At 43.4% G+C, this 24,297-nt stretch overlaps 1 protein-coding gene across 1 annotated transcript in view; it reads left to right on the forward strand.

The window, feature by feature from the left end:
- The window catches only part of LOC116951417 (immunoglobulin superfamily DCC subclass member 4-like), a 346,431-nt gene that overhangs the window by 174,718 nt on the left and 147,416 nt on the right, over positions 1-24,297 (forward strand). Inside the window, exons 6-8 of the mRNA XM_032970032.2 lie at positions 7,593-7,748; positions 17,733-17,911; positions 20,557-20,785. Coding sequence (XP_032825923.2) covers positions 7,593-7,748; positions 17,733-17,911; positions 20,557-20,785 — 564 coding nt within the window. The remainder of the gene's footprint in view (positions 1-7,592; positions 7,749-17,732; positions 17,912-20,556; positions 20,786-24,297) is intronic.

Below are 24,297 nucleotides of genomic sequence, written 5' to 3' on the forward strand. Positions count from 1 at the left end.
GTAAAAAAGCCCACCCTGTAAACGCGACGGACTTATTTCAGACAGCCTTGTAAAGTTCACAAGAGCTGCAAAGCTGCATCCCCAACACTTGCTGTTGAAAATGCTGTTGCGAATTGGCAGTGGACAACCTCGCTGAGTCACAGTGTGCTTCTGCACCGCCCACTCGTTTACTTGTTAGCGTTGCTCTTGCTTATGCAACAACCAGGTCACGGTTTGAACGTGTTTATACAGCCCTGTATATCCTCGCCTTTAAAACAGTGCGGTATATATCCCTGTCCTGACATCTAATAATATCCGTGTCATTGTAAGATACTTTTTTTCCGTTGGATCTATCTCTTTAAAATAACAAAGGAGGAGTAGTAGCGCAGAGGTTAGTGCACTGCGCTTAGAACCCAGCGGCGATCTGACTTAATTTCCTTGCCACGGCAAACAGCAGCAGTGAGTGATATCGGAATTGGCCCTGAACCCCCTAACCTGCCCCTTCACATCGACCGGCATGGTGAAGTATGGTCAAGTAAACCCCATGATCGGCATGGCATCGGGGGCGGGCTTCATCTAGCAGTGGATTTACAAAGCGTTGTGAATATTTTTACAAAACACTAGCCTATTGCCATGGCACAATTAATCGGCCTAGGTATATATTTACATTTGATTCAACTCTAGTTCTGTCTCATTCTATTCAATGTATTGCTCTCGATGCCTACCTCGTGCAGTGAAGTCTCCAAGAGGGAGGAAAATGTCACACTTTTGTGTCATGGCCAAGACGTTTTAAGTCCGGAGTAAAATTACTGTTTACTGTCATCATCTGCTGTTTCAGTTCGTACGAAATAATCAACTGTCACATCGAAACCCAAGCAGGAGAAAAACGTGTTGCTATACTTTGCAATATTTTCGTTATGAAAATGCCCATCCCTAATCGACGGTGTACATCACATATACTGGCACACAAATTGGCGCATATGTACGTGGCACATGTACATTGTGTGTAAGCATTTATATGGATGAAAATATACACGTAGAAATTCTTACACTTACTGTAATGATGAAAATAATGAATATCCAGAGCCAATTGTTCAATCATCTGCTGGTTGAAATCCTTTCCTGTGCTTTTCAGTGAAAGGAGTTGTTTGACCATACTTCACCGTACTAGTTGGCGACTCGGGGCTGTCCGGTATTCTGATGTCACTCGCTGCTGATATTCGCCGTGGCTGCGGATCGAAAGGTTGGCCCCGTTGTGGTGCAGTGCAATACCAACCACTGCACCACTGGCCCATGCAGATATGCAGTACCTCTATACATACTTGTGACTGTGCATGTTCATACATGTGTTTAACCTTATTTGAAATCTGTGCAATACCAACTGTGCTCATCCTATGGCCTCTACCATGTGCATATGGATTTTTAAAAGCGGGCTTAAGGCTGGTAAAGTACATCCCCATTTTCTGGTTTCTTGTTTGCCTAGGCAAACACTTTGACTATAAAATAAGAAAGCAAAATTTTTGTTACATTGGTTTTTAACTATCAAATATTACACATCTCATCCGTGTAAACAAATTGTGCAGTAATATTCTGATGGTACCCGATACAATGTCGAGTAGAATGATGGCCACATGTACTGCGTATGGTATTGAGCACTTAGTAAACAATAGCACAATTGATAGATGCGGCGAACATTTTGTGCCATTACATGGAAATAACATCGGAGAGGACGAATGGGAAATGGCAAGTGCACCTGGATATATGCTGACTGCGGTGCTACAAAGGTCATGTTACAATTGTGTTTCCTATGTTATGAAAAAAAAAACAAATGCAAATTCCAGGTGGGGTACTGCTGCAATACAGTGAGCATTAAAACCCAATTTTCAGCGGAAACAAAAATAGACTCGATTTGCTTGTTGGATTATGCATGTAAATGCCTCGCGTGACATGTAAAAATGTATTCATCAATTTTATGTTTTCATGGTATCATTAGTTATATTTCAGTGTTTTTTTTTTCGTGCAAGGGACATACTATTGCACACTGTAATTATTAAAACACAGTCTATTGTAGATTTTATTTGGTATCTTTTTTATTTGTATGATATTGTAAATTTCCTTTTTATTGCTTGCTTATTATTTTTGGCCTTTTTTCCCAGTTGTTATTCTATTGCGCTACTGGCTTCATGTCACGAGGCGAAGAATCTATTTAGAAATATCCCTTGTTAACGAATGGCTCGCAGAAGGATATCAGACAGAACTAATACAGAGTTCCCTTTGATCCGCTTCTTTTATCCACACTAGGGGTCGCTGCATTTTTCCTACTTGCCCTTCAAAGCTATTTTTGTATTGCTGAGAGTTGTAATTTTACCAAATTAAGTTGGAAAAAATAGGGTGGGTCATATTTAGGTTTTCTTTATTCAATTAGGTCATTTTAATGCTCTTTTTTGCCTTATTTTGCTTAAATACTATTGTAACATTAAAGTTAATCTCTCACTAGCTATCTAATGAACTGAACGTGTGTTATTCTTATGAATTGATACAGATCAAACGTTAATTGATCCTTATTGTCATCAGATAAATTGGAACCAAAACATGCACATACAGTAAAAAACTCTTGTAGCTGAACCTGATTGGTGCAAAGCCTTTCTGGTTATGGGGGAGGTCCAGCAACGTTGCAAATACATTTTACAGAAATGCTAAAGTTAAATTATTTTTTCACACATAACACCTAACACATATTCTTAGCTCTTTCGGTAAAGTCACGTTGAAGGGAAACAATAAAATAATAAAATATATATGAAACAATTAAAATTCTCACGACGTTTCGACCATAACACAAACGGTCACCTGATGATGACCGTTTGCGTTATGGTCGAAACGTCGTGACCGTTTGTGTTATGGTCGAAACGTCGTGAGAATTTTTATTGTTTTATATATATTTTATTATTTTATTGTTTCCCATCAACGTGACTTTACCGAAAGAGCTAAGAATATGAATTACTACAGTCACGAAAGCTTTACATCAAAACACCTAACACGTTTAATTAACACTTGGTAATTTTATAACATTAAAGTAACTAATGTAATATTTTTGATGTAATCATATTTGAAAAGTTACAACTGTACGGTTTTATTATATTAACTCACCATGAATTAGAAGTGAAAGGCTTATGTTCACAAGGTGTGGAAGGCAGACGAGATATTTCTTTTTACATGCTTGAGTTTATTTGTTATTTGTCAAATAAATAAATATGAAAACAACTGTGTCTGAACAGAGGACGCGGATGACAGAGGTGTCCAATGGCACGGTTTCACCAAATTCCACACAACAGACAAATATATAGCTTTAAAATTGAGAGTGCACAATTACGGCAATAGTATAGAGATTTGCGTAGAACATCAACGCCATCAAAATCTATTGAATGTAGTTGTTGCCAGGCACTGTTGGTGCCGACAATTGTGTCGGTGAGTATTCGATGCTCCTCATGTTCTTTTATTCTTGTGCCAATGTTTCATCTCACCTGGCCAAGAAGGCATTCTCCACATGCACAAGTAATCCAGTAAACTCTGCCTGTTGTTAGTTTGGGTAAATAAAGTTTATACTTGGTACCAGTTAACCGTTGTTGTATTTTGTGTAATGTTGCCAAATCTTCCTTTTGTATAAAAAAAATCTAGCTAATTTATCAGTGACTTCAGCAATATATACGGGAGTATTTTTTTTATTGCATTTCAAATTAATCTTTGGATTGTCTTTAGGATTGCTCTCCAACACACTGGTGGTGCCCCTGAAGTAAGAATACATTGTCTCCATTATAGTTTCTTTTTTTTACGTTAGATCGCGTAAATAGAAATGTGTTTTTAAAACCGCTACCACCCGAAACAGCCAATTGGTAAGGTTTGTAAAAAAATAAACATGCCAATTAGTTAAGAATTCAGCACACCAGTGTGTTCGAGAGTGACAGTTCGCCAATAATTACAACCAGCGTCATCAGGCGCCAGCCATAATTGTAGAGAAATTTTCCTGTAAAATGTCTCGTTTTTTCACGTGATAACTTTATTAATTGGCTGTGCATTGGGTGGAGGAGGGTTTATGACTCACATTTTACTCATGCGATCTGATACAAAATCAATTATGAATCACAATATTGGTCGCAAAAGCACACGTGTTGAATTTACATGCCAATTGTATTTATTACGGTGGTCTGAGATAGCGTTTTTCGCTTCCTAATGTTGATAACTCCAGATTAAAAAATTATGTACAAGATTAACACTTAATGGTATACTGATGCAATCTAAATATATTTTGCCAGAGAGGGTTTGTTTTCTATACTTTGAGAAAAATTGCCAATTTTTTGGTAGCCTTTCTGGCTTACCCTGAAATCTAGCTTACCCTGAATTCTGGCTTACTCAAGTCTGTCTTTGAGAGGATGTTTCTCAGTTATCATTTCCGGATAGGAATCACGATTTATCAGAGACCCAATGGACCGTGCACCCCTAGTAAGCACATATGGAATAATTGTCTCATGAAAATGTTCTAATAACTAGCAGCTTAAATTATATATATGAACTAAATAACAAAACATTAAATAAGATCATTATGTTACGCATTGTCATTGCATATTTAAAATTGGAAGTAATTTTACACAAACAGAGGCACACTATTGATTATCACATGACTGGAATGCATCCACGCATTGGCCATGATGTATGCAATGGTGTCATTGATGCAAAGGCAGTGTCTATTTGCAAAGCAATTACCATGTGACAGATTGCACAGTGCCATAGACTGCCATTTAGGTTTTGCATCTTTTCTGGGATTCCAGAGAATACAAATTAAATTGGAGAGCTCTTCAAATTGTGCCATATCAGCAAGGGTTACCTCAAAAGGTAACGCTTCCTAATTTTAATCACAAGAGTTTTATATATATAAAAGAGAAAACCCTGAAACATAACGTTTATGTAAAAATGTGTATAGCTCCTTACGATTCTGTGAGAAAAAAAGCAACATAATAAACATCAAATATCATTATACCTGGCCTTTGTAGGCTATGAAAATGAATTGGACTCACTGCATAATGATGTTCTCATCCAAGCTCTCACAAACTGAAGCCTAAAAAAAACCCACATATTTAGACGAAACTCATGAAAAAAATGGAACACCTATACATTGAAATTCCATGAGGAACGTAAACCAAATGTTTATTAGAAGAGAAGTCAGATGAGGAGACGCTATTTTTTCCGAAGTTATTAACAGCAACAGAATATGCTTTTCAAAAAAGTTGGATTTGAGAAATGAAGTCATTCATGCGAATGGAAAAAAATATTAACTATTTAAGATTTAGTGAAGACAGTTGTAATGACCAATTGAAGTCAACTACAAGGAAATGATAGAGGAGTGTAGTAAAGAAGGTAGGACAGTGGGGCTCAAGATAAATATGAGCAAAATAAAAGGCATGTAAACAAGATTACGTTTTAAGGTTACATCGCGTAAATGTAAATTTATCGTAAACCCACCTCCACCTGACACAGCCAATTACTGAGGTTTACGTGACAAACAATACCACTCATTGGCTGTGTCGGGTGGCAGTGGGTTTACGACAAATTGACAGTCACGTGATTTAAACCAACAAAAACGTAATCATGAATAATGTTGGTTGTGAAAGCCTAAGTGTTAAATTCATGTACAGCAAGTTTGCTAAGCAACTGAAGACGTCTGTCAGGGGAACACAACTGGAAAACACATCAGAGTATGTTTTGAAAGGGGAGCTGTTGAAGGCAGATCAGGATCAAAATTATGAAATATCTAAGTAGATGAGAGCATGTTGGAGTTCAGTGGATAGAGAATGGCTGAAGGTGACGGTTATGAAAATAACAACCCGCAGATTCACCAGTGTGCTTAACAATTTAGTTTTGGGGATTGAGGATTATTTTCCACAAAAAAATGTAAGCTTGGCATACGAATAGCATATTACTTCATATAATGTCATGAGTATTTACTGTTAACTATTTATTTTTATTTTACTAGGTAAGACCAACTGAGCTATATAGCTCTTTTTCAGGAGCGACTTGGCTACAAATGATAGCTCAACAAAGTGGCTTATCGTGTGGTAATTTATAGTGGCCAAATACTCGCAGAAAAGCCATCCGTTGATGATTCTCTGTAGATGTCAGAGCGCAGTTATGGGAATTCAACTTTTGAGGATTAAGTCTTGTAAACTGTCAGAGGTGCACGTAGGCTATCATGCTAGCAAACAATTGTACGAATATGCTATGAACAATTTAGTACATAAAACATGCATTACAATGTAATTAAAACAAGTCATATTCATTCATGTTGGTGATCCAGTTTTTAAGGTATTTAAAAAGTGGGCTTTTTTTTATTAATGAACAGGAACAGAGATGCACACGTTTGACAAAAATGTATTTTCTGACCCCGAGACCCCATTCATGGCTGCTGTAATTGAAAAATAATAAAGTCTCCAAGTTGGGGTATACGTCTTTGAATCACTTTTGAAATGCATAACAGGGCATCAGAGCAAACCAGCTGGATAAGATTTCAATGGAAGTGTCATCTTGGCAAAGAGGTCATGCAGGAATGGAAAAATGAAATGAAAGATTTGATCTCCAAGCTGCCTCTGTTGTAGTTAATGATAAAGCAATTTCTGTGCATGCCAGATAATGTAGTATATAATGGATAATGCTGTTCATTAAATGAGGAGGCCCTCTAGCAGCCTATTCACTCATGGGATATTGCAAAAGGGGCCCTATATATGCATATAAATCACAGCTTCAATAACATGCCTGGACAGGGTTTAAAGACATTATCCATGCTCCCATACACCTGATAAACTGACAGGCTTAACTGCCTAATAATATCTGACATTTATAAAAGTGTGGTGGCTCATAAAATTTAAATGGTTATAAAGGGCATTGCTAATTCAGTCTTCTTTAATGTACCATTAATCTATTTAAGGACTGCAAAAACAATAATTTCAGCCAAAATTAGTTTGCCCTTTTTATTCAGGAAATCTAATCCATTGAAGCAATAAAACAATTATATTGAAATAGTAATATTATACAGCTATACATAAGCACAACGTTGCATATGTTTCACTGTAACGCGTCTTTTTCATCTTTAATTATTTATGTTAATTATAAATGGGGTAATTAACATTTTAAATGCAATTCCAGAATACGAAAATAAGTTTTCATAAATTTATAACAAAATATTATAATTTCAAATGTATGGGGTAATGACCTAAGTTTACTTGCATTAAGTGCTAAATGGGAATTAGTATGCTAAACACAGACCAAGATTTGATGTGACCATGTATTATTTGGTTGTGCCTCCATAATGTCACAGCTCACAGATGACATTTCACACTGCGGCCCGGGATGCGCGCCGTTAATAGATTTCCGTGCGGAAAGACATCTTTATTCCACTTTCTGCGACCATTAATGCTGCCACTGAAGACATTCCTTATAACGTGTCCTGGAAAGGACCCGCGGCGACCCTTGGGGGTCCATCTCATTGCACTGATGTTGAGTAGGGCTGATGTAAAGCGTGCCCCTGAAGATGCCTTTGGCGTGGTTGTACGTGTGCGCTGCCGCAGATAACAAGCCGATCGCTCTGGACATTGTGCCACTGGGGATTTACAGCCTGGTTATACGGCGCGTCGAGATTCACCACGCTGGCGTGTACGTGTGTCGTGCCAACAAACTGGGGGAGCGCAAGTTCGTGTCGGCCGCCGCTCAGCTCACCGTCTACGGTAAACGGCACGCGCATGCCATGAATACAAAAAAAAAGGCCCGACGCTGCATCAGCGCCGATGCATCCGTGAAAGCAAATCTAATTTCACGTGTTCCCCGTTTTAATACTTCGTCTCTGAGTTTTGACTGGCATCGCAATCCCGCGTAGCTGTTGGCCTGCAACAAACATTACGTTTTTGTGTGCTTTGAAACTTTTGACATGCCTTCTGCTTAATAAGCAACATCACCAGTGGGTAATTACTGGTGCTGGGATTATTTTGGTATGCATTTTTTTTCTTCCAAAACTCATTCTCAAAAACAAATTCAATGCAGTGAGGAGGAGCAGGAGGGACAGGAGTTTCAGTGGGGAATCGATTGGTCGCTATTGAACTGAATACGATTTTTGAACAAAAATGTTTCCACTCTTCACCCATCCCCCAGTGACCACCATTAAAGCACATGGACAAGCAACTGTGTTTTATATAGCCAACAAATAACTAACATTTAAGTAATTTCATCTTTGTTTGTAACGCTGACACGTGGCATACGGATATGTTAATGTTAGAGGGCTGGAGATTTTAAATCTACCGATTCCTTGCCTTCATTGCATTGATTGAATATCCCATGGCATTTTTTCCATTACAGTCCATAATGTGCATCTTTATCAAGAAAGCATGCCTGTGTTAACCACATTTCCCAGTGGCAGGTGTGACAGCAGGCTTACAAATAAGATTGCCTTGCATTAATGGAAGTGCCTTTAATGATAGTGATGTGATACTGTAAAAATGTAGCGTTTTTAAAACGCCATTTTTGATTTAAATATTTTGTATAATATCCAAAACGTCTCACACGTTTTTTTTATATTTATGGGTCACATTGCTGAGGTTTTCTAAGAGTTTATATTCTACAAAACATTTAGACTGAAGAAAATACAGTTTAATAGTTATTGATGTTTATTTTCTCTATATATCTTTAAAAGAAATTGATAATAATCGCATATGTTTTGCTGTGCACTTTGGTTCCTGTAAAACTAATGTCCTATGTGAAAATGTACCATAAGTATAACTAGACAAAGCTCCAGTCATGTTTACGTCATTTATAAACATGCTTTTCGAGTATTTGGCTTGTTATACATTTCCACATGATAAGCGACTTCATTGATCTCTCATTTGTGGCCAGGTCGCTTCTGAAAAATATCTATATAACTCAGTGGGCCTTACCTGGTAAAAGAAAAAAGTTTAGATTATATTCCTGGGTTCTATTTAAGCTCAGTTTCTTTGGAAACATATCCAAATATGAGACGTAATTTTTTTGCATTCCATTGGGATTTACCAATGCCGGTGGTGCAGATGGTGAGTGGAGTGGTGGTGCAGTGGCCACCTCACTTTGCTATGAGCATGGTGACTTCAGATTTATTCCCATCCACAGTTAATAACAGTGAGAAGTGATATCTTAACTATTCCTGAGACCCAACCTTCCCCTTCACCAACCCACACTGACCAGTATGGTTAAGTATGGTCAAACAATCCACTTGACCGACATGGCATGGGGAGGCTTTAATAATCATTTTATTATGATAATTTCAAATTCTAATGCGAACAATATGCACTCGCTCTTGAAGAGGGAGAGGAATATGAAGCGTTTGAGACCAGAGACAAGTGGGAAAGGCAGCAGCCAGTTGATGAGCAGGTGTCAATTTTCCCCTCAAGCTCTGCGGTCCTCTATATAGTAAGATGTTTTCAGCCAATTAATGAGTGTTTATGCATGTGGGGGAACACTGGAGTATCCAGAGAAAAGCCACAAATGTGAGCGGGCAACGCTCTGTGAATACAGATGGAACAGATGGAGATCAGTCCACATGTTGCTGTTCGGTCTCCTGCTGCCGGCCAGGGAGTTTTACAACATTTGTGTGGTGATACACCAACCCTCGCCTCCGCAGTGCTGGACTACAAACGTGTGCAACCACCACCTGCTTGAACTCACAAATGGTTACAACATTATGAATGCAATATTAAAAGTGTAGAACCAGGACTGGATTTAATTAACTTTGCCCCTGGGACACCAAAGAAGAACCCATACCATTCCACCCCCCACCCTCTAACCCTCTTACACATACAGACACATTCACACCAAAATCTCCAACCGTCACTGCTAAAACAGATAACTGCGCAAATACCATACACCCATACTATACCCATTTTGCAATCAACATTATGCTAAATCACTGGCTAGCTGCACACTGTTGTACGAGGCACATACATGTCTGTTGCCCTTAACCACGTAAAATAAATGGAATATGCCAAGTTAGACTTGGCTTGAATTCAACTCACCTCCAAAGCAAGACACACGTTGCGATAGTTATAACTTGTGAATCTGATTGGAGGAAAGCCACTGGGAAGCCCTCCCTTGGACAATATCACGCAGAGAGATGTGAGATGATATTTCTAAAAGGAATAATTGATTGAGAAACCTGCCTGCGGAAGGTCGGACAGGGAGAGAAACATTTAGGAATAAGCACAATCAATTTATGTATAAGTTGTGCATCTCATTTTCATTGACATCAGAGGGGGAAAACAGTACTGGGTAGCGTGTGACAACATGACAGTGGCCACCACGATGGACAAGAAAATCTGTGCCTGGGATTTGAATAGTTAAAGGATAGCCATTGGTCAAGTACTTACAATGATGGGCGACGACGCTCTTGTCTGTTTTCGTTGTGGGGAGATGAATAAACGGTGAAGTGACGTAAGGGAAAGAGCAGTCCAAGAAAATTGCCTCCAAGCAATCACATATTCAATTAACTAATAGGAAGATTAGGGGAACCCATTTTCCAGCCTTTTTCTCAGCCTGTTATCTCTATGGAGTTAATGCAATTAGTATCGTTTTGTTGGTCGTGATCAGTTAAGTGTGGAGATATTAAATGCGGAGATACAATGGGAATATTTTTTAACTTATTTTGCACTGTGCGTAGCCAATCGCGATCATGGGAAGTGTGGAAGGACAACAAACTAAGGACAAAAAGCAGTTCTAAAGAAATGAGTTTTCAATCTAGATTTAACAGTGCATTGCTCCAGTGACTTACCAATATTGGAAGGAAGAGCGTTCCAGACGGAATACAGTCTTTCTCCATGGTATATTATAATGGCACAAATATCGATCCTGTAACCACCTGCAGAGAGAACTTGAACACAAAATTAAAACAGCAGGACTCTCATGTTACGAGACCGGTAATGTGTTAGACTGGTCAGCAGGAGGTATGGGATTGGTCATTATCTGTGTAAGAATCCGTGGAGACAAATGAGCGAATAAGAAACAATGCTAGGTGTTCGTGTTAAAAAGTAAAATATCTGCACACAATTCAATGGCAGCAAGAAATCCAAACTCCAGATTGATGTAATGATACCGTACTATATTTGACTCATTCAAAACGAGTGTATTGATAAGGGATTCCATTGAAATGTATTACTTCGTGTGAGGTAAAATTTTGTATTGTTTCATGTGCACATCAATAATTGAATAATTCGTATTGTGCATAGTTCAGCAGCACCTGGATAGTTCTGTGCAGTAATAGCACCACGTGGTGAGCAGACAATTGCTTGCAAGCGGTAGAGCGCATTAGGCAACTCGGGCAAAAAAGCTTGTATGGTCTGTGTGCCTGGGAGAACAGAAGGTGAGATGAATGAAGCTTGCTGATGCTGCCATCAGAAGCAGGCCCGGCTCCTCTCGGATGGAAGTGCCACTAGAGCTGTCGAGTGGGGTGCCACCATAACAGTGATAGATGGTGAAGGAGCGTGAATTTGGGGGCGGGGGAGGCAGGGACAGGGCCCACCCGGGCCCACCCGGGCCCACCCGGGCCCACCCGGGCCCACCCCAGAACCGCCCTAGCACTGACTTTGTTCGGAAGGCGGAATGGACACATTTTTTTCAAATGTTGTGTTGGTGCAACTGCAATGTGTGTGGATTGATTGGTCTGATTAAAAATATGGGTTGAGCGATGAGCCACTTTTGGGCCATGATACAAGCAGTTTTAGAGCAGCATCTTACGAGAGCAGAGGACTCTCACTCATAGCCACTGTTGGGAACTGCGTCAGAGCACGAGGGAGCGGATGCGGGCAGCAATGCTCTGATATCGCCTTCATCACTGAAAGGGGAGAAGGTACCACCGGCCAATGAAGCTTCAGATTGCAGATCAACAGCCTTCTGATCGGGGTTAGAGCGAAGAGGTCGAGACCACCACCAGTGCAGTGCCCTATCGTATGCACCTATTTGCAACGAAGTTCTTCATGCAGACACAGTGATTTTATCGTGCTCCTTTAGAGTGATAGCCAGACATCCAGAAAACTAAAACTCAATGTTTCTTCGGCCAAGAAAAACAAAAAAACAAATGAGAAAACCACGGCAGGTCGTTATCACAAATGGATGTCTTTGCAAGATCTTTTCAAGTAGATGATCATGAAATATTTCAGGATGGATGCATTTCACACAAAGTGCTCACAACTCAGCCGTGAAAGAGTCACAAGGTTCATCAGATGCTGAAAGCGGCCCATCTTTTAGCCTGTGAGAAGACGAATCGGCAGCTGAGGATGAAACTCCGAATCTGGACCTGGTACAAAAACCTCATTGAGGAGCCGAGCATAGAAGGACTGGGCTTGCCTCTCTCACGACAACTATGGTGCTCGCTAAACCACACTCGAACACAACATGAGAGATGCGCTTACACCTTCCACAAACTGTGGTGATGTCCAAACCGTCAAACGCATCGCCGATAAATGTGCCAAACATACAATGTCCTGGCAATGCAGCAGTGATCCATACAGCACCTATTGCCTCCTTGGATTGGTTGAAAAGCGTATCATTCACCACTATAACACATTTCAAAAGCATTTCTTTTTATGTTCGTACGAAAGAAGAAGACTCTCAGTAGATGAGAATTCCCCCCAAATTACAAAAAGTAAATATATATATATTTTTAGTACCCAATGTGAATACGGTGAAAATAGGCCACCCAACCTATTCAAGATGGACTGCTCTTGCACTACTGGATCCAGTCAATGGATGACAAAGTAAAGAGTAAAGTGTAATAACTCAGAGAGATTGGGTCCAAGTTTTTACGTACATTTATTTATTATATGAAATGCACTCTCAAACTGTAGGTACAAAATGTATTACTCCATTCTGCTCTTTAGAAGGTCCATTACAATAATGTCTGTGACATGGAAGAGCCAATATCTGCTACTACACAGATTTTCAGTGTTTCTATACAGCCCTCAGATGTGTATTCGGGTTGTACTGTGTGTTGTTTGGCATGAAGTCCAACGTTTCGATCCAAATTCTGAGTTTTTTTTGCATTCCTAAAGAAGCTCCCAGCTTTTTAATGTCCAGCAAAACGTTCGACATCGTGACGAACAACACGCAGGTACAACCAAGAAGTACATCAAACAAACTTTTTCAATCTATATTTTTACACCGTTGCAAATTCAGTAATTCCAATTTTTTGTTTTCTTTACATTCGTCGTGGTGATATGTTTATTTTGGAATCAGACTTTGTCTTTAATCAAATGCACAGACACGGTTAAAGGACACCATCCCATGGGCATTGGCTAAGTTTCACCCCTGGAATCAGACTATGTCTTTGGATTTCACAAAACGCATAGACATGGTTAAACGAGACCATCCCACGGGCATTGGCTAGGTTTCACACCAGACAATCCCTATCCCATTCCCCAGCTCATTGCTTTGCTCACCCATCCACACTCTCTGTGGTCCCTTGCTTGCATCCATTGCCCTCTCTGTACCTGACCCTCCTACCCCACTCAAAACCAAAAGGTGACAACACTACCTCATGATTAATTGCAAAAAAAAGTTATTTTTTGCAAGATCCTAGCTCTTACATTAAACACATTTTCCGATTGTGCTATGTCACCAGTGCGAAATGGATTTAATAATCTCAAGGAATCAGAGCTCAGGCACCGTAGCATTTCATCTGGGCAGCAGACTGGAAGAATGGCATTAGGTGAATTTAATGCAAAGGAAAATAACGTGTCCATTATTGACCACCTAGCAAACAAGGACAAATCATGGGATGGCAGATTCACCCTGCTTATATTCTGTGGTTACTTATACAGTATCATGCAGTAGAGTTATATTATTATCTGGATGCAATTCCTAAAGATTTCTCCAAAGCCATATCACTAGAAAGGAGGAAATCACCTCTTGATTATGCAAATATTCATTGATAGAAAATAACGTTTTTCAACTCAACTACCAAACTTATTGCCATGCAGCTCGTGATGAGAGTATTGGATGTTCAGTTGTTTAATATACTTTATCCTTGCTCAATAGCTTAGTTTTTAAAACCTTGAGCAAAACAATTGCCTTCATTGACTTTCAATTCATAGTCATGTCACGTGTAGCACATTGAACATTATGCAGTCATATCTGCCTTGGTGTAGGGATAGATACTTATTGTCAGTTAAAATAGCACAGCAATTGTGGACATATACTGTACTGGACTCTGGCCAATTAAATAACTTCTTTTGCCTCACTGACTGTTTTGTGAACCTGAGGAAGTCCAACACCATGACTGTGTTGGTATGAATACTGATCAGAGTTTTAGTGGTCAGAATCTCTAAAATACATAAAAAAATATTTAAAAGGATATGTTGGTTGGCATCGATTCATTGTATTTTGTTGCAACGTAATGTCGTATGCCGATTTCATGGTAGTAAATGGAATTCGTGTTCGCAAACGCAAGTTTAAAAGACTGCCTTTTTTATTGCCTCAATAATGTTTTTGCAAAGCCTTAATTAAGAACTCTTGTGCTCTGAGGCAGCAGAGGTTCTCAACCAGGCTTCGCCAACCCCTAATGGGCCACATTCACCATCAAGGGGGCTATACAAGGTCAAGTGGTCCATAAGGATAAGCATTAGAGGGTCCATGGAAAAGAGTAGGCCTCGTCACAATAGCAACTGACTCTCTCCTCTCTCCTGCTGCTCGGCTGGTCAGGTGACACATGGTGGTATAACCGTCCATTCATCACATATCTGCACTGCCAACTATGCAATTACTACACTGCCTACTGTCCAGGGGTCCATGGTATTTTCAAAGAAGTCCCTAGAGAGATGGCAGCCCTCATAAGTTTGTGTTAGCCTTTAGCTGACCTCCCTGCTCCCGCAGCCTGTTGCCCCTTCACCACACCCAGCACAATGTTTTACGAATATGTTGACATTTAGGAATATCAGCTGTCTAGCCCTTATAACTGAACGCTGCGATGACACGTTTTAGAAACTGTAATTTGTTTGACTCAGTCAAAAAAAATCAAAGCAGAGTTTTGTTCTCATATATTGATATTTTCCAATTGTACATTTTGACTATTTGGATGACGATATATTTTAACCCGCACATAAGGTCAATGTTCATATATTTTTTACTCAGTGCTCAAGAAAACCCCTATATATAAACATTTGTGTCAAGACCATTGGTAACACTTTGTCACAAACATGTTTCTCATACACATGTAGATGAACATGTGAGACTCCATTTACCTGCAGCCTTCTTATCTGTGACACTTGCCATCTGCTGTGTCAGGCAACTCTGCGAATCATCTCCTTAACCATGGAGTGGCTCTTCCTTTTCTTCATTAATTCACAGATAATAGGAAGAATGCAAACACAGACACGAATCTAATTATGTTTTTTTTTTCACGGATAAGAGAAATTGGAAAATACCCACGAGGCCATATTCCACAAAGGGTCATTTTGTCTCTTGAGATGAAGGTTGTTATGTGATGATCTACCAATTTTAAATGTTTTAAATGTCAGGTGGTGGTGGCACACTGTGGAGGCGAGGGTCGGTTGATCACACATACAGTATGTTGTGAATGTCCCTTCCCGTGAGCATTGAGGTGCCATACCCCTGGCCTTCCAGAAGATTGTACAGCAAAAATGTGGATTATTGTCTGTTCCGTCTGTATGGGTTAGAGCAGGGGCGGAGCCTGGGGGGTGACAGGGGTGACATTCTGCGTATAAGTGTACGACACTCGGTCTGGCGGACTCCGTGCAACTGCATTGTCAGAGTGTGTCGCCAACCGATGGCGTCTAGTTCAACAGCCTGACTCTCTAATCATTCTTGAAATTAAAATTTGTTGAATGTCACCCCGGCCTGAAATCCTGGCTCCGCCCCTGGGTTAGAGTGTTTCCCCATCGCATGTGTAGTGACATCGGGGATGTCACTGTATGGTGCCGGCCCGGAAGGGCCGTGCCGTTCGATGTTCCTACATCGTGGACAACACCGTGTGGGTGGCTGTGTGTAGCACCAGCCCTAGCGTGGACAGCACCGTGTGGGTGGCTGTGTGTAGCACCAGCCCTAGCGTGGACAGCACCGTGTGGGTGGCTGCGTGTAACACCAGCCCTAGCGTGGACAGCACCGTGTGGGTGGCTGTGTGTGACACCAGCCCTAGCGGGTCTTGGCGAGCACAGGGATAGTGCGGGCACCACGCACAGCGTGTGGTAGGGGCTCCCACGAGGGGGAGTGGGTGAGCGTCAGCCCAGGGGCAGGGTTGCCCCGGGCCATGGCACTCTGGTTGACCCCGTAGACACGTGATTCGGAGAGTCCACACAAAGGGCCCCAGGTGGGGGGGGGGGGCTAGTGGGTGATCACGTGTCCGGGGAGAGCTCTCGAGAAGGATCGAGAGGGAACGAGAATGTTCGAGAAGGCGGGCGGGGCCGAGGGCGGAGCGGCCCCGACCATAGGGGGATATAAGGCGGGTCCCTGAGAGGGACCGGGGTCGCTGAATTCTACACGCTGGAAGCTCAACATCTGGAAGCGGGAAGCTCTACATCTCAAGCTGAAACTGTTCGTCCTATGATGCAACCACGTGGTCGGAGACCCGAGTGAGGGTCCGACCCTTCGAAGCAGTAACTCCTCTGTATAGAGTAGTTAGCTGGGTGGTCACCACCCTAGGCTGTATCTGGTGAAGGGACAGTTACCCCGTTGTGTTACAAGTAAATGTGTTCCCTCTAAAAGGAACGTCTGCGACTCAGTTGGACTCACTACACATGCTTGGGTTTTCTCGAGGTGCACTGGTTGGTTTGCTCCCACATGTAAACACTAATAGGCCGATAGCAACTTAATATATAGAGGACCGCAGAGCTTGATGGGAAATTTGGTACCAGCTCAGCTTCTGACTGTCTTTCCTGCTTGTCTGTGGTTCCTGACGCCTCTCAGTCGTTCTCTCTCTCTCGAAAGTCAGCGGAAACTGTGCTCATTACGGGTTGAAAGTATTCTTATAAAGCAACTTTACCGGCTATGGGAATTAAGACATTTAGACCCCTGAATTGTTTGTTACCTCGGGTGCTGTCAATGTCTGTTAAGTTTGGTTGTCTCTTGGAGAGATTGGCTCCTGCCATAGTAATGTGGAAATCCTACCACTAGCTTAGGGCTGTGGGCAGAGATGAGCACTGTTAAATGCTCATTTGAGCATGGAGACATTTTGACTTAAAAAAAGAACAAAAGTACAGCCATTAATTCGCTTTTTTCTGGAACGTCCAGCGCATACAAACGCACGTTGTCATGGGAACTGGACAAGTTTTCTAACTTGACAAGAATAAGAATCGACTCGAGAGGGCATCTCGCACCATGCCCCAAGAAGCAAAGATTCGAGTGGGTCGCAACCAGGAACTGTACCCTTTATCTGCCAATATTGATGTGTTTTGTCTTTTGTTTCTGTTGTTGCTGTGCTCACGCACCACTGATCTCCCATGTAAAATGGCCAGTGAACTGGCTAAATTGGATCAACCGTACAGCAAACCAAATGAACTCAAACTTGTATTTCAAGAGCCCTTTTACAGACTAAAAATAGCTTGTCCGTGTAGCTGGCGTAAACTCCATTTCCCGGATTCGCACCTCGCTTTTGTTTTTACATTTCTTCGTTGTCCTGTGGAATATCGAGAGCAAAACAAATGCCGTGTAAAATGACGAACGCACGGATTGTGATGCGAGGACAGCGCCTCCAATCATCACGCAGCACCCGGAGACGAGCACGCAGATGCGCGCCAGCACGGCTCGCTTCCTCTGCAGGTCCTCGGGGCAGCCCGTGCCGCGCCAGCGATGGCTCAAGAACGGGCAGCCCGTCGTCTCCAACGGGAGGGTGAACGTGCAGAACGGAAACCTCATCATCAACCAGGTCACTCACTCACTCACTCGCCACCCACCCACCCTCCATCCTTCCACACGCATCGCCGGGCGTGTTGCTGGTGGTAGTGCACTCGTCGTGTTCTGCGTATACATTGTGAGCCCTCGTATCTGAAGCCGTATTGCCGGCGTCCGTGTTGTTCAGGGTGACGTGAACACACGTGACAGGAGGGCCGCAAGAAGGCTTCTTCTGTCTCCCATCCACGGAGCATGCAGTAAACCACCGCAGTCTGCACTCCTTCGACGGAGGAATACAACAACTACGAAACGAGCTCTCTCCTGAAGCCCTCTCATGGCTATCAGACCTCGGACATTGGCATTGAGCTCGTGTACATATTGGCAAACGTAATAATAGAATGCATCGTATCAGCAAACCTTCTCTCTGCTAGTATATGTGAACGTATGCTTCTTACCGTTATTATGAGACCCCCTCCTAAGATCAATAGGCTGCGATATTGCTGCTATTGTGGGGTTCTTGCAGTGTACAGCAGGATTTCAGTGCCTGCTGATAACTTTTCAATATCATGGCTGGGTGATGTAATACAATTATTTAAACTAAAACAGATGATAATATTGAAACCTAGTGGCCAGTAATATTTATGCTGCAAATGTCTACGGCAGTTTAAAATACATTTAAAAAATTGTGCCATTATGGGCTCAGGTAAGTCCTAGGCCTTTCTGTTGTGGCATTAACATTTTAATTTCAGGCAATCGTCACACTTTAAACAAATAAGCAATCGTATAAAACTACTTTGCCTAATCTCCTCCATGTGTTTCTGTGCAAGAGATTAAGCGAAGCCTAATTACATCCCTCCAATCCGTGGTATCCCAGAAAGGTCATACTCGGGGCTTCCTCGTGTGACCTCCAAGCAATGTGGAGGAGGTCGCACAAGTCCGGGACTCAATTTTGTTCACAAAGTCTTCCTTACAGAGACACCTGTTTGAATTCCACGTGAGCGAGCCCTGTGCCCAGACATCACCCAAGTTTAGGAAATGGTTTCGTTTTATTGAGGGGTCACCAAGGAGAGCTTTATCCCAGGCATTTGGGGGAGCGGTAGTGTGGTGGTTAGTGCACTGCATCACGCATCTGGCGCCCCGAGTTCGATTCCCGCTCACGACCAATCACAGCCGCGAATATTTGAACCGATCATGGGCCTCCGTTAGGTCGACTCAAATGAGTACCTGGTGCAATGTATGCACATTGCCACTAGGGAGACTAATAATGCAGGCCGTGGCACTGGCCGTTCTCTCCCTCGTGTGCCGTGCCAGCATTCAAGTTTCAAGTTTCATTTATTAGGTATAGCCCTGTGAGCCATGCGGCTCTTAAGTCGGGTGCAACCGCAACAAACAAAATTCATAGGTTGCTTGCAAACAGCACTTACCCAAAACGTATATTAAGTCTATAGGGGGGATCTGTGTCTTTGTTGTGTGTATGCATGTACGTTGGGAGTAATATATATTAGGTATCTATCCATAGTTAAATACTCAATGTACGTATATGATATTTTCTGTAAATTGCTGTCCATAGAAGTGTGTAGTGCGCAGATATAGTCACGGTCCAGTGAGTTGCTTTGAGCAAGCTTTATATTTTACTCGTGTTCATACGTGTTACCCTACGTGTCTAGAAGGCGGTCATTGCGCTGGTTAACTGTTTCATGGATGTAGCAGAAATCGTTTTGTTTCCAATTGTTAGTTAAATTGACAGAACATGGGAGAAACTCATAAAAATATAATGGCTAACACGGACAAGCAGTTTAACAGTGAGGCATATTGCACGAATAATGAAACTTATAAATGGCAAACAGAATGGGACAACAGCCCGTAAATTCAACAGCCAGTTAAACAGAGACAAATATTTTAAAATGTGTTTGCTATGTACAGTAGAGGATATAATTTGTCAATATTGTTATCTTTGAGGACTAGCAGATCCATGAATCTTGTCGTTATCTGAGAACGCCTGAGGATTTACAGATAATTTTGATGATGAATAGAAAACTTCCAACAAGCACTCTATCACAGCCTAATTGAAGTTTCACACGATGGCAAGGTGATCCAGTGTTTGCTCGTGATGTCTGCACGATGTCATACATCACGCATGATACAGCACTGGGTTTCCACTAGGGGTGTAATTATTAGAGTTGCACCGAATAGCACCTCTTACTTTTCAGCCCAACACCCTGTATAGGTATTCTGCAAATCCGAATTAGAGGCTGAATAGAATGAATATATATTTATTGAATAAAGTGGCACGTCTCTCTGTCTTCACCTGTCTGCCCAATTGTGTCTGTCTCCATCTGTCCCCGCCCCCCCCTCCTTCCAATGTGTCTCTCTGTCTCCCTCTGCATTACTCTTCATGTCTCCCTATGTCTCTTTGTTTCTCCCTATCTCTCTCTCAACTCTGCATCTCTTTCACCATCATCTCTGTCTCATCCCCATCTACATATCTTAATTTGTGCCTGCCGTAGTTGTTATTGTCGCTGCCAAGTGGGGAGACTTTCATCCAGCAGTGGATTGACAAATTGCCGCAAATATAAAAAAAACAAACATCACCATCAGTCGCTAGCGAACAGATGTCCCCACGTGGCTGGCTGCATATTCTTCGCGTAACCATTGGGACGATGCGCGCGTGCATTGCAGGTGAGGGCAGACGATGCCGGCTACTACCAGTGCATGGCAGAGAGCCCGCTGGGCAGCGCGTGTGCCCTCGCTGTGCTCAAGGTGAGCGTGCTGGAGAGCCTCCTGTCGCCGCCTCACCACCTCACCGCCTCGTCGCTCTCCAACACCTCCGTGTTGCTGTCATGGGAGCGGCCGCTGCAGCACAGCGAGCGCATCATCGGCTTCTCTCTTCACTACCAGCGTGCGACAGGTCCCATGCACGCCAGGCGCATGGCACTGACGGCCCCGTGCACAGTATGTGCGGAATTGCAGGAGGGTCAAGATGAGGCGTATTCCGATGAGAGCGACTGCACCCTATGGCCCTGTCGATTAGTCGTCACCCTGCCATTGTTTATGAGCAGGGTGAGTGCACATTGTGAATACGCGTCAGCGTTGTCACTAACCACTACACTACAATGCGTGACGCTTCCACACACACAGACACATACACACACAGACACATACACACACAGACACATACACACACACACAGACACATACACAGACACACACAGACACATACACACACAGACACATACACACAGACACATACACACACAGACACATACACAGACACACACACAGACACATACACATACACACACAGACACATACACAGACACACACAGACACATACACAGACACACACAGACACATACACACACAGAACACACACACAGACACATACACAGACACATACACAGTGCGCTAACCACTACACTACAATGCGTTACGCTTCCACACACACAGACAGACACACACAGACACAGACAGACAGACACAGACAGACACACACAGACACATACACAACAACAACAACCGCCATTCGCCACTAAGTGGCGGTGACGTCACCACGACGCTTGTGCCAGGACATGTGCACCTTGAGGCCACGTGGAGTGTCGAACGCCCGCTGGCAGGAGGTCACGGGGCAGACCCAGGTGCCACGGGTCGACTGACTGAGATGACTGGCTGATGCACCTCCTGTGCCCCCTACTGTGCCAACCTGCTGTGCTTTAGCCACCCGGCGCTCCGCTCATTGTTGTGAGCGTCGCTCCTCCGCCCTCCGTTGTTGTTGGAGGGCGACTACCTCCAACTGCCCAGTAGCGTCCTTCACGAGCCTCCTCCACAGAGGCCGATCTTGACACCACTGGTACCAGTCATTGGCAAGTCCACTCAGCTCCACGTCCTCCTGTACCACATCACTCCATCTCTTCTCTAGCCCGTGCCGCGCCCGTTTAACCCCCTCGATCCGGCCGAACAAAAGCTGTTTTGGCATGCGGTGGCTGGGCATGCGGGCTACATGACCCAGCCATCGCAGCCTTGCCCGCCGGAGGAGCTCACCGATGGGACCTTGCCCAGATCTTTCAAGGATTTGTGAGCTCCTCACACAATCCAGTCTGGTTAAACCCAGGATGGATCGTAGGCAGGCCAGCCTAAATGTTTCTAACCGGCGAAGATGTTCCATTAGGGGGGTCCACGTTTCGCAAGCGTAGAGAAGGGAGGGAATGACCGTGGCCGAGAAGACCTGAAGCTTAGTGCGGAGCGAGAGACCAGGTAGCTTCCACACAGCGTTACGCAACCGATGAAAATATATTGCCGCTCGACTGATTCGGAGTGAGACCTCTGCTGTTAAACTGGAGCCGGTCATAAGCACACTTCCCAGGTATGGGAAACTCTCCACTCTCTCCACAACTACCCCATCACCGATTGGGAGTTGTGGGGGTGGAGTGTCCGATGGTACAAAATACCCAGGCAGGTGCTTAGTTTTGGTGGGGCTGATGGTAAGGCCCCATCTCTTAGTGGCACGCTCCAGTCTCAGCAGCAGCATCTCCAACTCCTCCTCTGAATGAGCAGCTATTACCAAATCATCAGCGTACATAACGTGGTTGAGCAATAGGGAGCCATCCCTTGACCGCACCCGGGCATTGATCAGCCTCCCATTATATCTGTACCATATGGAGATTCCCCCGGTACAGCTATTGAAGGCTTCACGAACTACGTGGTCGAAATAGATGTTAAATAATGTGGGAGCCAGAGGACATCCCTGTCGCACCCCAAGGTGTACAGGGAAAGGCTCGGACTCCCAGCCACGTAGTTTTACCCGGGCCTGCTCACCAAAAGCACGAAGAACAACGCAGAGCCCAGGCGTATTGATGGTATCATAGGCCTTGACCAGGTCAATAACGCAGAGATGTAGGTCTTGCTGGAATTCCCTACACCTCTGCTGTAGCAGACGGACAGAAAATATGGCATCTGTGCAGGACCGCCCTTTCCTGAAACCGCATTGGGGCTCCGCAAGCCTCTCCTCAGCGTGCCTGGCAAGGCGATGTTGAATAATCCTTGCCAGGACCTTTCTCGGCACACTGAGGAGTGAGATGCCCCTATAGTTGTTATAGTCTGTGCGGTCCCCCTTCTTAAAGAGGGGGACCACCAGGGCATCCTTCCAATCCTGCGGAACCCGTCCAGTTGTCCAGACTGTTGTTATGATGTCATATAGGGCAGTCTGTGCACAAACTACACCCTCCCTCAGCATTTCGCTTGGGAGATCATCTCTGCCCGCTGCCTTTCCTGGTCTCAGACTCCGGATCGCCCTCAGTACTTCCTCAACAGATGGCACTTCAGCCAGCCACTCACAGGGGGTGACTTCTTTCAATATTTGAGGCACCTTAGCCTCAGCAGGGTCATCCTCACTTTGTGCCACGATGTTTTCCTGGCTGAGGGATTTTCCCTCCCCCAGGACCTCACAGAAATGCTCAGCAAATCTGCAAACCTGTTCCTGGGGGTCAGAAATTGGATCACCGTTTTTTCCCCTAATGATGGTAATAGGTGTGGTGCTGCAGGTTACTTTTTTGATGGAGTTAAATAGAGATTTGTGATCGCGGGCCACTGAGGCAGACTCCATCTCCTCAGCAACCCGTGACCACCACCCATCCTTGCAGCGCCTCACGGCTCTCCGAACCTCCGAGCGAAGGTTGCGGTAAGCCTCCTCATATACATATACACAGACACATACACACAGACACACACACACAGACAGACACAAACACAGACACATACACAGACACACACACAGACGCAGACAGACACACACACAGACACACACACAGACACATACACACAGACACATACACAGCGCGCTAACCACTACACTACAATGCGTTACGCTTCCACACACACACAGGCACAGACAGACACACACACAGACACACACACAGACACACACATAGCGTGCTAACCACTACACTACAATGCGTTACGCTTCCACACACAGACACACACACAGACACACACACAGACACACACACAGACACACACACAGACACATACACAGCGCGCTAACCACTACACTACAATGCGTTACGCTTCCACACGCGCGGGTCACATGACAGATTTGACGTCACAGCTCACTTACCGTGCAAAAAATATATGCATTATTGAGACCCCCCCCCCCCCAAAAAAAAAGTACTTTTATAATATTTGCATGGTGTACAGTCTAGAAGCTACCCACATGGCAAATTTTAAGTGTGTTGCATGTCGGGAAGTACGCTAAACATTTTGAACAGACACACAATCACAACTTTGCCTTATATATGTATAGCTGGGCATAAAGTCTTTGGGGAAACATTTCTGAAAAGCAAGTGTATGCGAGACATCACACTATGTTAAACAAAATAGTGCCAGATATGACAAGCAGAACATTGTTATATTTTACGTAACTACCTT

This window comes from Petromyzon marinus, chromosome 1, assembly GCF_048934315.1.
Source record: "Petromyzon marinus isolate PM22_M1 ecotype Great Lakes invasive population chromosome 1, UKy_Petmar_22M1.pri1.0, whole genome shotgun sequence".
Lineage (NCBI taxonomy): Eukaryota > Metazoa > Chordata > Hyperoartia > Petromyzontiformes > Petromyzontidae > Petromyzon > Petromyzon marinus.